The following is a 14,171-nucleotide window of genomic DNA, read 5'->3' on the forward strand; positions in this document are numbered from 1 at the left end:
ACTAAGATGTGTTACCATATTTTCACTTACATTTCTATCACAATTTATAGCATCCAGGTGTCCCTGGATGGTTGCTGTATGGTTAATGTGCTTGAGAGTTAACTAATAGAAAGGTTGAAAGTTGAAGGCACATCAGAAGAAAGGCCTGGTGATTTGCTTCCAAAAAATCAGCCATTGAAAACCCTACAGGACAGTTTTACTTGGACACAAATGGGGTCACCATGAGTTGGAATCAACTCAATAGTAATTGGTTTAACTGGTTTCACAGCATCTGAAAAGAGCCCTAGTGGCACAATGGCTAAATGCTCAGCTGCTAACCTAAAGGTCAATGGTTCAAACCCACTCTTGGCTTTATGGGAAAAAAGACCTGGCAGTCTGCTCCCATGAAGATGACAGCCTAGAAAACCTTACTGAGCAGTTTTACTAGGTTGGAGCTACATTTCACAGAATTTTCTTTGTGTAGTTCTGGTATAGGGTTAACAGGAAGAGAAGTTTCTGTGAAGCTGGAAGGCTGGAATGACTTTTGAGAGGTTGGTGCATGGCTCCAGACGGGCTGCAGCTTGCACACCTTGTTGCTGATCTGCTGGCTGGCCCTGACGTGGGAGAGCAGCTAGGTCAGCCAGATCTCCTCCTAAACGTCTTCAAGTCCTAGACTAGCAATGTCAGTCACCTCAGCTCTGTGGAGAGGGGCACCCGTTTTTCTGCATGTGACCTGCATCATGCATTTGGCACAGTGAGAGACAGATACCACTAGTATCAATTGCAATTGAGTCCATTAGACTCATGGAGACTCCGTGTGTGTCAGCGTAGAACTGTGCTCCACAAGGTTTGTTGTTGTTGTTGTTATATGCCATCGAGTCAAACCCGACTCATAGCGACCCCTCCTTGGGTTTCCGAGGCAGTATCACTACGGAAGTAGGATTGCCCAACCTTCCTTCCGAGGAGTGGCTGGTGGGTTTGAACCGCCAGCCGTCTGGTTAGCAGGCAAGTGTCTTAGCCACTATGCTACCAGAGCTCCCCCACAAGGTTTACAGTGGCTCATGTGTCAGGAGTAGATCACCAGGCTTTTCCTCAGGTGCCTTGGGGTGAACTCTTATCTCCAATCTTTTGTTTACCAGCCAAGCCTTAACCATATATCACCCAGGAACTCCTGAGAGAGACTCAGACTCCAGTTTGTTCTCACGGAATTCCAGTTTCTCTTATCAAGTTTCAGTTGCCTTTGCTTTCTCTTCTTTTTGTTGGGCTTTTCCTCCTGCCTGCCTGCCCTGCTGACCTGCAGAAACTTCAGGCCACCACCAAATACATCCAAAACATCCTTCCACAGACTGTTTTATCAGCTTCCCCTCGTAGCCCTGACTAATGACTTTTTCTTATTTCCTGATCCTCTCCTTCCAGATCTTGGCTTTCCCAGTTGATCCCACAACTGTGTGAGGTCTAATCCCTACAAGAAATGTCTTATTCTTCATCACTCACAGTTGTTCTGCTTCCCTTATACAGTTGCTCACAGATCACCCAGGCCCTTCTGTACCAGACTTCCTTTTAATTGACTGAATTTCACTTATTCTCAAGAGACCAATAACTATGCATCAAATCTACTAACCCAACTGCCATCAAGTTGGTTCTTACTCATAGCGACCCTATACGACAGAGTAGAAATGCCCCTGTAGAGTTTCTAAGTCTGTAAATCTTTATGGAAGCAGACTCCCTCATCTTTCTTCCACAGAGTGCCTGGTGGGTTTGAACTGCCATCCTTTTGGTTAGCAGCCATATACTTTAACCATTATGCCACCAGAGTTCCACACATTAAACATGTATCTTAATATTTCTAAATAGCCATCATGATAGATTAAGAACCAATGTTAAAATACTGGCAAAAATAAGGTCTGGTCAAAAGTGAGTGACAGCACAATAACACTAAGGAAAAGGAACACACAGAGACGTGCACAAGAGGTACAGACCACAAAGGTAAATACTTTTATATACAGCACTAAAGTATCAGTAATAGTCTACAGGGGGATACACAGGTAGACTGGCAAAATGAACAGGTATGGAGTAAGTATGGCAGATGATAGTTCTACATACATATTTGTATGTACTATAAGAATGTCCATATATACCCACCAGCCACTCCCCAGAAGGAAGATTGGGCAATCTACTTCCATAGTGATACTGCCCCGGAAACCCAAGGAGGGGTCGCTCTGAGTTGGATCCGACTGGACGGCAGTGAGTTTGGGTTTTGATTTATATATAATAGAGCTAACAGAGGGCATTGTTATGATAACATCTTAGCCACAGCCACACACCTTGAGGGAGTGAGTCGCTGGGCTCCCAGGCTTGGGATCATGGTCATGGGGGACATCAAAATCAATTGGCATAACATACTAAAAAAAACATTATATCATTATACTGCATCCTACTTTGGTGAGTAGTAACTGGGATATTAAAACCTTGCCAGTAGCTATCTAAGATACAACAATCAGTCTCTTCTCATCTAGAGCAAAGAAGAGTGAAGAAAATAAAAGATAACTAGTGGGCCATGGGAACCTCAGCCTACATGACCCTGAGATCAGAACAAGATGGAATCCAGCTACCACTGCAACCACCTGGAAAGGGATCAATGCAGGAAACCCTAGATAGAGTGGGAGAACAATGTGGAACAAAACTCAAAATCATAAAAAAAAACCAAGTTTACTGGTCTGATAGACCCTGATGAAACCCCTAAGACTACGGCCCCTAGTTACCCTTTAGGTCTGGAATTAAACTCACTCTTGTGGCTTCCAGCCAAACAATTGACAGGCATATAGGGCGAACATTTACACCAGGTAGATATATATAATCCTTAGAACTAGAACAAAAACGCAATGCAACCACTGTTGTGGAGTCAGATCTGACTCATAGCGACCCTCAGAAACCCCTGGGTTTCTGAGGCAGTGTCACTATGGAAGTAGATTGCCCAACCTTCCTTTCGAGGAGTGGCTGGTGGGTTTGAACCTCCAGCCTTCTGGTTAGCAGTTAAGTGCCTTAGGCACTACGCCACCAGAACAGAAGGGCAGTATTTGCACAGGAAGATAGCTCAAGAGGCAGGAAGGCATAGGAGAGAAGGACACAGGGAAGAGGTAAATACAGGGAGGAAGTAAGAAGACAGCTGTTACATTGTGGGGATTGCAGTCAATGTCAGGAGACAAAATGTGTATGAACTGCTGTATGGAAAATGAATTTGCTCTGTACACTTTCAGCTAAATCACAATAAAAACTAAAACGAAACAAAAGACTAGGCTTACTGCTCTGATAGAGCCTGGTGAAATTCCCAAGACACCTAGTCATCCTTCAGGCTTGAAATTGAACTCACTCCCATGGCTTAGCTTCCAGCCAAACAATAGACAGGCCTAGGAGGGGAACAATTACACCAGGTAGGTACATTCCTTAGAACAATCCACCGTGGGATATGAGAGAGCTCAGAGGGGAGGGAAGCATAGGAAAAGACACAGGTAAAAGGTAACCCCAGGGAAGAAGTGGCAAGAGAGCTGTTACCTTGTGGGGACTGCAATCAATGTTAGGAAACAAAATGTGTGTAAGCTATTGAATGGAAAATAAATTTGCACTGTATATATTCACTCAAATCACAATTTTTAAAAATAAATAAATCAGATCTGGGGAATTTATGTATAAGCTTTGGATACCTGACCCTGAGAATTACTCAGATCCAGCAAAAGAAACTTTCATCTTGTTGAAACCATTGTTTATTTTTGCCTTTGTTATATCAACTGAGAATGAATTCTAACCAATACACACATTAAATATTTTCTAAATCAAGTTCACTTATTCCGGTAAATGCACTCAAGAGCTTCTCTATTCTTGTTGTTAACTTTCTCTTTTATCCTACTGCTCAGCCTTCTCTAACTACATGCCCACTTACCTAGCAGAGCTTCAGAAAGAGAGAGAGTAGGTCTCTATAATCCATCTTAACAAAATCCAGAGTGGCCCATTTAATGGTCTGATAGGAGTGGACAATGATATGCTATATTTATTCCTTCTTACTTCTCATGTATACTCAAGGAAATAAGTGAATTAAAATAATTAAATTATGATAACATTGGGGAAAGGGAGGACACTGATTTGTGCACATAAGATATAGACGACAGAGGCTAATACCAGTATATACACAATACTGCACTACCATCAACACCAGATAAATGCATAAGCAACTGAGAAGATCAGATAGGGGTTGCTGAACAGGAATACACTCTAGACCAATGATAGATTCAGGTGAGGATAATCTTGCACAGATACTAGTGATACAAAATAACCACAATCATTACAGAAGCAACAGAAGACAGACTTGGAGCAATCCCTCAGAGACCCTGGGAGAGAGAACCACCAGGTCTACTGAGTCAGGATCATAGTATTGGGGGACACCAAGCTCAATTGGCATAACATAATACATAAAAATCTTGTTCCACAACCTACTTTGGTGAGTAGCAACTGTGATTTTCAAAGCTTTCAAGGGGCCATCTAAGATGCAGCTAATAGTCTCTTCTTGTCTCAAGCTAAGAAGAGGAAAGAAAACCAAGTGCATTTGGAAATGATCAGCCATAGGATATGATGGACTTTAAGACCAGAACTGTCTCTGTGGCACAATTGGTTAGTGTGTTCGGCTGTTAACCGAAAGGTTGGTGGTTTGAACCCACCCAGGGATGTGGCTCTCTTCCTGTTAAAAAATTAAAATATGGCCACATAAAGGTGGAGAGGAGCCCTTTCTTCTTTAGGAGCTCTGGTAGCATAGTGCCTAAGGCACTTGACTGCTAACCAGAAGGCTGGCAGTTCAAACCCACCAGCCACTCCTTGGAAGGAAGATGGGGCAATCTACTTCCGCAGTGATACTGCCTTGGCAACCCAAGGAGGGGTCGCTATGAGTCAGAACTGACTCGACGGCATGTAACAACAACAACAAAACCAGAAGAACTAGATGGTGCCCAGCTACCAATGCCAACCACTTGGGAAGGGATCAAAACTGGAGATCCTGGATATAATGGGAGGAAAAACATGGAACAAAATTCAAAAACACAATAATGACCAGCATTACTTGTCAGATGGAGTATGGTGGGACCCCCAAGACTACAGCCCTGGGATTCACTTCGGGTCTGGGATAAGATTCACTCTCAAGGGCTGGCTCTCAGCCCAACATAGTAAGATTTATATGCAGAACATGCAAACCTGGTGATGCACCCACCTACTGTACGGAGATACACACCTTGGAGCAATCGGCCATGGGCATCAGAGGGGCAGCATTCATGTGGAGGGAATGCTGGCCGGACAGGAGTGCATAACAAAGAAGGGCACAGGGATGCGTGGGGTGGTCACACGGAAGGGAGAGGAGTAGAGGGGTTTAGGGCTGGGGATGTTAACCGGGGAGTGAAACCAAATGTACACAAACTGTTGAATGTAAAACAAATCTACCCTGTAAATTTGCACCCAAATTACAATGAAAAAAAAAAAAAAAAGCACTATTAAAAACAAACAAAAAAAACAAACAAACCTTGATAGTGACAAGTGTTCTCAAACAGGGTAGGGACATCACTGGGTACAAAAAATAAGTAAATAAAAATAATAAATATTTACTATCAAGACCAATATGGGACTGCTTATTCTTGCATTAGACAAATCTGCTGCAAAAGACCTCTAAAGTTTTAAACAGCAAACATGTCACTTTGTTGACTAATGTGTACCTGACTCAATTATCTCATATGCAAGCAAAACCTGGACATGAAAAAAGAAGACAGGAGGAGAACTGATGCATTCAAACTGTGGTTTTGGTAAGGAATATCGAATATACTATGGACTGCCAGAAGAATGAAAAAATCAGTCTTAGAAAATAAGTCTTAGATCCAGTGAAGGCAGCAAAAGGGAGCAGGTTAAATGACTGGGAAAATTGGAAAAAACAAAACTGCCCAGCCAGCTGAGCCACAAAAAAATCAAGGAACCCACAGGCATTAAAGATTCAGAATAATCACACCCAGAGCATTTCAAGGTGAGCTGGGACCACAAGTGGGGAGGAAGACTGTACTGGGAAAGGGAACAAGACCCCCTTAGCTTAAGCTGCTGCAGAGGAGTGACCAATCACTAGAAAAGGACACCCTGTTTGGTACAGAGTCAGCGAAAACAAGGGAAATCTTCAATGAGGTGGATTGACACAATTACTACACCAGTGGACTCAAACATACCAAACATCATGAAGATTACTCAGTGTCAGGTGACTTCTCCTCCTGATTCTCAGGAGGTTGTCATAAGTTGGAGACAACATGACAGCAACAAACAACAGCCATTCTTGTCTTAAGACCAGATATTAATGCTAAATTTCAGAAAACAAGAGATGTTCTAATTTATGTGGGCAATTCACATAACCTCACTGAGATTCAGCGTCTTCATTTGCAAAAATTCAGTGAATACTCTTTTTCAGAGGCTTGTTGTGAACACAAAATGAAATATTAAAAAAAAAAAAAAACCTGCCTAGCACAATATTTTACATTAAAAAAAAAAAAAAAAAAAACTACCATTGAGTTGATTCCAACTCATAGGAGCCTATAGAATAGGGTAGATCTACCTCATAGGGTTTCCAAGCTGTGCATTTTTACCGAGCCAGGCTCCCATATCTTTTTCTGTGGTACACCCAGTGGGTTCACACTGTCAACCTTTTGGTTAGCAGCTGAGCACTTTAATCACCATACCACCAAGGCTCCTTATAGGAATCATCAACTCCTAGTTGAATCTAAAGCTTAACTTATATTTTAAAAGAATTAGGGTAGAATCTACTTCTGAAAAATTACCCACTGAAAACCATATGGAGCACGTTCTACTGTGTTGCACATAGGGTCACCATGAGTAAGAACTGACTTGACAGCAACCGGTATACTGGTATACTCTTTAAGGACTTCTGGAAAGTAACTAACAAACAGCCTCTAACATGTTCTCCAAAGTAAGGTGGGGTTTCTTGAAAAGGGGAAACTCTTGCTCTAGTGTAGTAATGTATCAAATGATATGTTAGTGACTGAAAGATCCGCCACTGTTTTCAAAGTTACCCAAAAATGAAAGGTAGAAGTGTAGCATGAGTTTGAAAGAACTCCAACCATGAACAGATTGGAGTTTAGTGTTTAGGATCAATGCCTTTCATTGTAATATGCACCAACCTGGGAGGTTCCTTGAATTAAAACAAAGAGGGCATCACTTTCCTTCTTTTTGGTATTCTTTGCTTAGCTTGCTAGTTGATTCTTGATATTTCAAAAGATTGGATCAAGAAAATGGATATAAAAAGGAAATATTTTCAGTTTTATGCAAATATATAGTTATATATGTATATACATAAAGAAATATAGGAGCTCTGGTAGCATAATGCCTAAGGCACTTGACTGCTCACCAGAAGGCTGGCGGTTCAAACCCACCAGCCACTCCTCGGAAGGAAGGTTGGGCAATCCTACTTCCGTAGTGATACTGCCTCGGAAACCCAAGGAGGGGTAGCTATGAGTCGAGGCCGACTCAACAGCAAACAACAACAACAACAACAATAAAGAAATATTGGCAAAACAGATCAATGGAACAATACAGAACAATAACTACCACTTAAAGTTTATCAAATGAGCAACATGTTTTGTACTTGTTAATACAGAAAAATTTCACAAACTAGGTTTCTTAGTACAAGATAGCATCTGTATCTTGCCTTTCTGATTGACTTTTAAGAATTTCTGGAAATAAAAGTGTAAATAAGATGCTTGCTCATATTTCATTAGCTTAATCTAGCAGAGCAGCCAGATAAATATCTCAAAGGTACACACCCAAGATCATTGGATCCTGAAACAATTGTAGAAACATATTTCCAGGAAACTGTTTATTAATGATATTTGCCTTTTTTTTTTTTGTCTTAATAAGCAGGGTTAGGGTTCAGGAACAATTCAGAGTGCTCAGAGGCTATGTGCTGTAATGTTTACTCTCTCTGCCCCTACAAAATTCCATTTGGGGAAATCTACTGGCCAGATGAAGGACCAGCTTCTAGTCATCCATTCTTTGGATCATGTGATCCTACCTTGCCACAGCTGATAGTATCAGAGGTAGATCTGAACAACAACTTATGACTTGGCACAGTGAGGAACAATCTCCTACTCCCTCTCTTCTACCTCTCTCCTTTCCTCTCTCACTTTCTTTCTCTCTATCTCTCCTCTTCTTTTATCCCTCTCTCTCTTTCTGGAATTTGAACAAAGAAACATCTAGAGAATGAGTTCACTTAGAAGGAGAAGCCGAAAGACAAGAATGGAGAGATGGGGCTGGAAAGGCCATATCAGCCACGTGTCCAGTTATATATTAACTAAGGATTAAATATGGCAAACCTGCTGATTGCTGATCAGAGCAAAGCAGATGCTGGAAGTGTAGCTCAGTCAGTCCATTCAACTATAATCTTCTTGAAGATAAGCACAATAGCTGTTCTTTTCATTACTGTTTCCCCAACACTTAACACAGGTTCTGGTTATTAAAACATAGTTCACCCAATATATGTCACTTGAATGAAAGTGAATGAGGCGCAGATCACTAGAGTGAAAACCCATGAACTCTTGCTGTTGAGCAAACTTTAAAGTGGCCTTTTTTTACCAGAAACACTGTCCAGTTGCTGACATCAGAAACCTACATTTGCTCATGAGATTTCTTCTCCCTCAACACAGCATACGTTGTTTTTGACTGTCTAATCCTTTCCTTAATTTGACTCCATTTGTTTGGCACCTTGATCTCTGTAAACAAAAATTTCAATACCAGAGCAACCTTGAGAAAGAGAGAGAAGGAAGAGAGAGGGTAAGAGGAGAGAAGCAGAGACAAAGAGAGAGTGCCACGACCCTTGTTTTTTAAGCACTTTTTTCCCCCCTAGTGAGGTATAGAAAAGACCCATGGCAACCTCCCTAGAGAAAGGGTGAGACAAAGACATAAGCATTGCAACAAACAACCTGTTCTAGCAAAACCATCTCTAAGAGTGTTGGCTCAATAAGAATGTTTCAACTTTGCCATTGACATAGTATGGCTATACCAAACAAAACAACCTTGTGACTATCTCCCTGAAACTTATTTGTCTCGTGTTGAACGAGAGTAACTAGATTCCCATTCTCCTATTTAATGGAAGAGAAATTAGTCTAGGGAATAAGATTTCCTTAAATAATGCATTCCCTTTCAGGTCATAATTCCCTTCTACATTATTACTGAAATATAACAACTTACGTGTCTTTCAGAAAATCTGAACACTTTATTGTTTTCTTCCACCTATGAAGAAATTCAGGATTGCTATGAAGGACAATGTTACTCCAGTAAACTCTTATAAAACAATATATTCTCCTGGGTAATAATATCTTTCAAGATCAGGTTCATCCCCAGTCAGCTGGAGTTAATGATCATGGAAAACTTATCCTTTGTTGAATATTACTCTGTATATTTCATAAGTATATTTTCCATATTAGCAGAAACACCAGTTGGCCAATATTATCCTCCTCTAGCTTCTAGTAGTTATATGCCCAAGATGATGCCCTGGTAGGTCAATAGCGATAAATTAAATCTTATTTATAAGCAATAAATTAACACTTATAAGGAGAGAGAGGTAAGGAATAAAGAATACTTACTTGGTCCTAGACCTATTGAAAAAGCAGCAACATAAACAAGCAAGCTGGCTAAGGAGAGCCATTTCAAAAAGGCAGGGACTTCCCCCGGATCTGTGACTATTGGGTATCCAGGTTGGCTTAGTTCACCATTTGGTAAGGATGCCAAGATCATCTCCCCTCTCTTCTTCACATCATTTCTCTTGGGTGTTAGGAAGCTCCTGCCATGAGAAGTGATCCCTTTAAAGGGCTCTCTGAGACTGTTGTTGGCTGACAGGTTTCCAAGTCCATAAAATGCAGATTCCTCCAAGGAATGGTTGATTGGACTATGGCTCCTGCAGATATTGGTGAAGTTCATGTGGATGTTGAGATTCACAATGCCCATGGTCATCAACGAAGCTGCCATCACAGAGGAACCTATGCAGAGGAAGGTTTTGCTCCCAATGTGGTCTACAAGAAGAGTGGCTGGGATGGTGCTGATGACCTTGACAACCCCAACCCCAGTAGAGGCAAGGCTTGCTGCCTCATTACTTTGAAAGCCAACTGACTTCAAAACAGTTGATGCATAGAATAATATGTTTGGTTGCCCAGTGATTTGTACAAAAAACACCAAGGTTAGGCCTATCATTATTCGGGTTCTCATGTTGTCCTTTGAACGAAACAGATCCAAAAAACTATATTGATATTCATCTTTAAGGGAAGATTTTATCGCAGTGAGTTCCTCAGTTGTGTCTGAGATCACTCTTAACTTTCCAAGAACCTTGCTAGCAGCTTCTTCCTGTCCTTTCATCACCAGAAACCGAGGGCTTGGAGGAAGAAAGTACATTGCAATTGCTTGCAAAACTCCCAAGGGAATAACAAGGCTGAACATATATTTCCAGCCATGGGAAACATTGGCAAATGCGTAGTTTGAAATATAGGCGAAGAGTATGCCAATGACAATCATAAGTTCATTCAGTGACACCAGAAGGCCTCTTCTGTGTGGCGGGGCAATTTCTGCAATATAAACGCAAGTAGCAATTGAAGAGAGAGAAATGGAGATGCCTAGAGCAATGCGTCCAATGATAAGAACCGTGTACGATAAATAGAGGATCAGGATTAAGCTTCCGAGTCCAAGGAGGCAGGATGACAAGATAATGGCTGTCCTTCTTCCATACCTGTCTATCAGGACCCCTCCAGTGAGAGAGGCCAGGAAGGCCCCAATGAGGAGGGAGCTCACAACCATTTCCTGCTCGTGACAGGTCAGGGCTAATTCAGTTCTTATCTGAAGAAGAGCTCCAGAGATGAGCCCGAGTTCATAACCCACCAGGAGGCCACTGACAGCTGCAATGACTGATGACAGGAAAGCAAACATGCCGCAGCCTACAGGCAGAGAGGAGGAGGAGAGATTAGTTCTGAATTATTATTATGAACAATTTACATCTCACCTGAGACTTAACCTTCTGTGCATCATTCATTGCACTGATTTAAACACACGGCACAATTATAATGAATACACTAAATAATATGTATAAATATAACATACTAACAACAAAAAATGATTACATATAAGAGGAAAAATCATTTTTCCTTCTTTTTTGGAAGTAGGGGGGTTGGAAGGAGACATGTAGAAAGTCTAGTTTCCTTCTATTTCTGATGTTGACGTTGTTTTTAGTTTATAGTAGACAGCGCTATCCAAATCAAACAGAAGATGCTGACCACTGAACAAATAAGAACACCACTTAGTTTGTGACTTGGAATTGGATCTGAACTCTAGTAGCCCAACTCTCTAAAGGCACACTGTGAGGGCACAATAGAGAAGGTAAGAACCTTCAGAAATGCTATAATGTCTTCACAATATAAACCAGTGGCTGTCAAGTTGATTCTGACTCATGGCAACTCTATGTGTGTCAGAGTAGACTGTACTCCACAGGGTTTTCAAGCCCTGTTTTTTTTTTTTTTTGGAAGTAGATTGCCAGGTCTTTCTTCCAAAGCAGTGTGGGTAGATTTGAACCTTCAACTTTTTAGTTAACAGCCAAGCATGCTAAACATTTGCACCACCCAGGAGGTGCAAAAAATTGGCTTTCTTTGAAGAAAATTATGATGTTATGTGAAGAAGGGCAGTTGTGAGTGCCTTAACCAAATCAAGGTTGTGTCAGAAAGAAGGAAGAAGGAATGGACTGGTTCTCTAGTGCTGCTATAACAGACATACCACAACAGGAACTTATTCTCTTATAATTTAGGAGGCTAGAAGTATGAATTCAGAATGCCAGTTCTAGGGGCTGAGTGAAGGTCCCTCCACCTTGGGCTTCAGGTTTGCCTCTTGTTCCAGGCCCACTGGAGCTAGAGGCTTCTTCTAACTCATGTAGCAGCTGGCTGCTGAGACTGAGGAACCCAAGATCAGCAAGTAAAATGGCACCATCCCAAGATCAGCAGGCAACACAGCAGGCCACTGGTTCAAGGCCAGGAACAATCTCAAGAGGGGCAGGCAACATGACCCAAAATGTTCCACAAAGCGGGGACCTTTCTCAAAGCTTCTCCATATATACAGGAAACAGGACACACCACAAAGGCAACTCCCTTTCCACTGATGAATGCCTCACAGCAGATTCTACCATGGAGATGATTACAATCTCACCAAATGATCAGGAGGGACCAGTCACTAGAGAAGGACATCATGTTTGATGAGGAATAGGGCCAGTAAAGGCAAGAGAGACTCTCAGTGAGAAGGATTGGTACAAAAGTTGTAAAGATGGACTAGAACATGCTGGCAATTGTGAGGACAATGCAAAACCAAGTGGTATTTCATCCTGCTGTACATTAGATAGTCATGGGTCAGAGCCTACTCAATGGAACTAACAACAACAATAACTCATTGCTGCTATGTGGAGACCATTTCTTTGAGGGGCAATGCAGGAAGGAGTTTGTTGCCTTGGTTTTGACAAGAAAGGATGGTAACTTGGACTTGATTGTTAAGCATGGACAGATCCAAGATTTATTTTGAAGGTCAAAATGAGTACATTTTTTCATGAATTGGATATGGAGGGTAATTAAGAGGGTCAGAATTTGCAATGGTGATTTTATGTGTCAACTTGGCTATACTATGGTGCCAAGTTATTAGGCCAAACACTTATCTAGATGTTGCTATGAAATATTTACGTGAAATTTGCATTTAAATCAGTTGGCCTTAAGTAAAGCAGATCATCCTCCATACTGTTGTTTTTAGGTGCCCATGAGTTGGTTCCGACTCATAGTGACCCTATGTACAACAGAACAAAACACTGCCTAGTGCTGTGACATCCTCACAATCTTTGTTATGCTTGAGCCCATTGCCACAGACTGCTTTATCTTTCTCCCACAGAAGTTTCAAAAGTCTTTCTTCCTAGTCTGTCTTGGTCTGGAAGCTCCCTGAAACCTGTCCACCATGGGTGACCCATTTGATATTTGTAATACCTGCAGTATAGCTTCCAGCATCATATCAACACATAACCACCACAGTACGGCAAACTGGCAGACAAGTGGTGGAACCCTATCTTTCGCAGGAGGAGGTTTAAAAAATGCCTATTCAGCTATAGTGAGATGGGTAGGTTAAATAAAGTTGATCTAAATCCCTTCTCATCCCAACAACCTAAAGCATTCTGCATCTCTGAGATCCTCGTTGAATCTGGAAAGTGAGAAATGGAAGACTCCGAAATACAAAGTGAAAAAAGGCATTAAGTATTTAAATGGAGGAGCAAATAAAAATACAAATAATCTACAATAAAATAAAACTAACTTATAAGCATTGCAAACAAAAACTATTACACTGAAATTACATTGGCAGTTTATTCTCTCTCTGTCTTTCTCTATCACTTAATTAGAAAACTAATTTTTAGCACCAGCTATATGCTAGGCACTTTTCTAGGTACTGGAGACAGATAGACAGACAGACAGATAGCAGTGAACAAAACAGACATAGTTTCTCCCCTCAAGAATCATAATATTCTGGTGACGTGTATCTATTATCTGTTATTTATTTACAGTGCTTTCTTTTAAAATGTAAAAATAACTTTAAAGTCCTTTCTTACAGGCTCATTCCTGTCCTCAGCTTCCATATACCCTTTTTCCCCTATATGATCTTTAACAACAAATTCCTCTATCTTAAGTTTGGTTTTTGTTAAGGAGAATTAGGTCAAATTCAGACCATTGGATGTAGAATATTGTATTTCCTCTTAACTTCACTTCTCACTGTTCATTTTATCTGTGTTTGATATGTTAATTAGTATGTGTGTTTTGGCAATTGTGAGATGGTCTCTCATATTCTGATGGGAGAAATAAGTGATTTTGGAGCATGGAAACTTTGGGAGGGCTGGAAGGAAAGGCAACTGGAGTGAGACTCAGTACCTATCTATACAGGCATACCTCTGAGCCAGTCTGGATTCAATTCCAGCCCACCACAATAAAGCGAATAGTGAGACATCAATTTTTTGGTTCCTAGAGCCACTCCTCGGAAGGAAGGTTGGGCAATCCTACTTCCGTAGTGATACTGCCTTGGAAACCCAAGGAGGGGTCGCTATGAGTCAGGGCTGACTC

The 14,171-nt window shown here is 41.2% G+C and overlaps 1 protein-coding gene and 1 non-coding gene across 2 annotated transcripts in view; one reads left to right on the top strand and one right to left on the bottom strand.

Annotated features, from left to right (window-relative positions):
• The window catches only part of SLC2A12 (solute carrier family 2 member 12), a 72,186-nt gene that overhangs the window by 42,572 nt on the left and 15,443 nt on the right, over positions 1-14,171 (bottom strand). Inside the window, exon 2 of the mRNA XM_007954053.1 lies at positions 9,645-10,982. Coding sequence (XP_007952244.1) covers positions 9,645-10,982 — 1,338 coding nt within the window. The remainder of the gene's footprint in view (positions 1-9,644; positions 10,983-14,171) is intronic.
• On the top strand, positions 4,624-4,697 carry TRNAN-GUU. The gene has a single exon. It is a non-coding gene; the product is annotated as a tRNA-Asn (tRNA).

The sequence above is a fragment of the Orycteropus afer genome, unplaced genomic scaffold (assembly GCF_000298275.1).
Source record: "Orycteropus afer afer isolate SDZICR_OR568_19922 unplaced genomic scaffold, OryAfe1.0 scaffold00428, whole genome shotgun sequence".
Lineage (NCBI taxonomy): Eukaryota > Metazoa > Chordata > Mammalia > Tubulidentata > Orycteropodidae > Orycteropus > Orycteropus afer.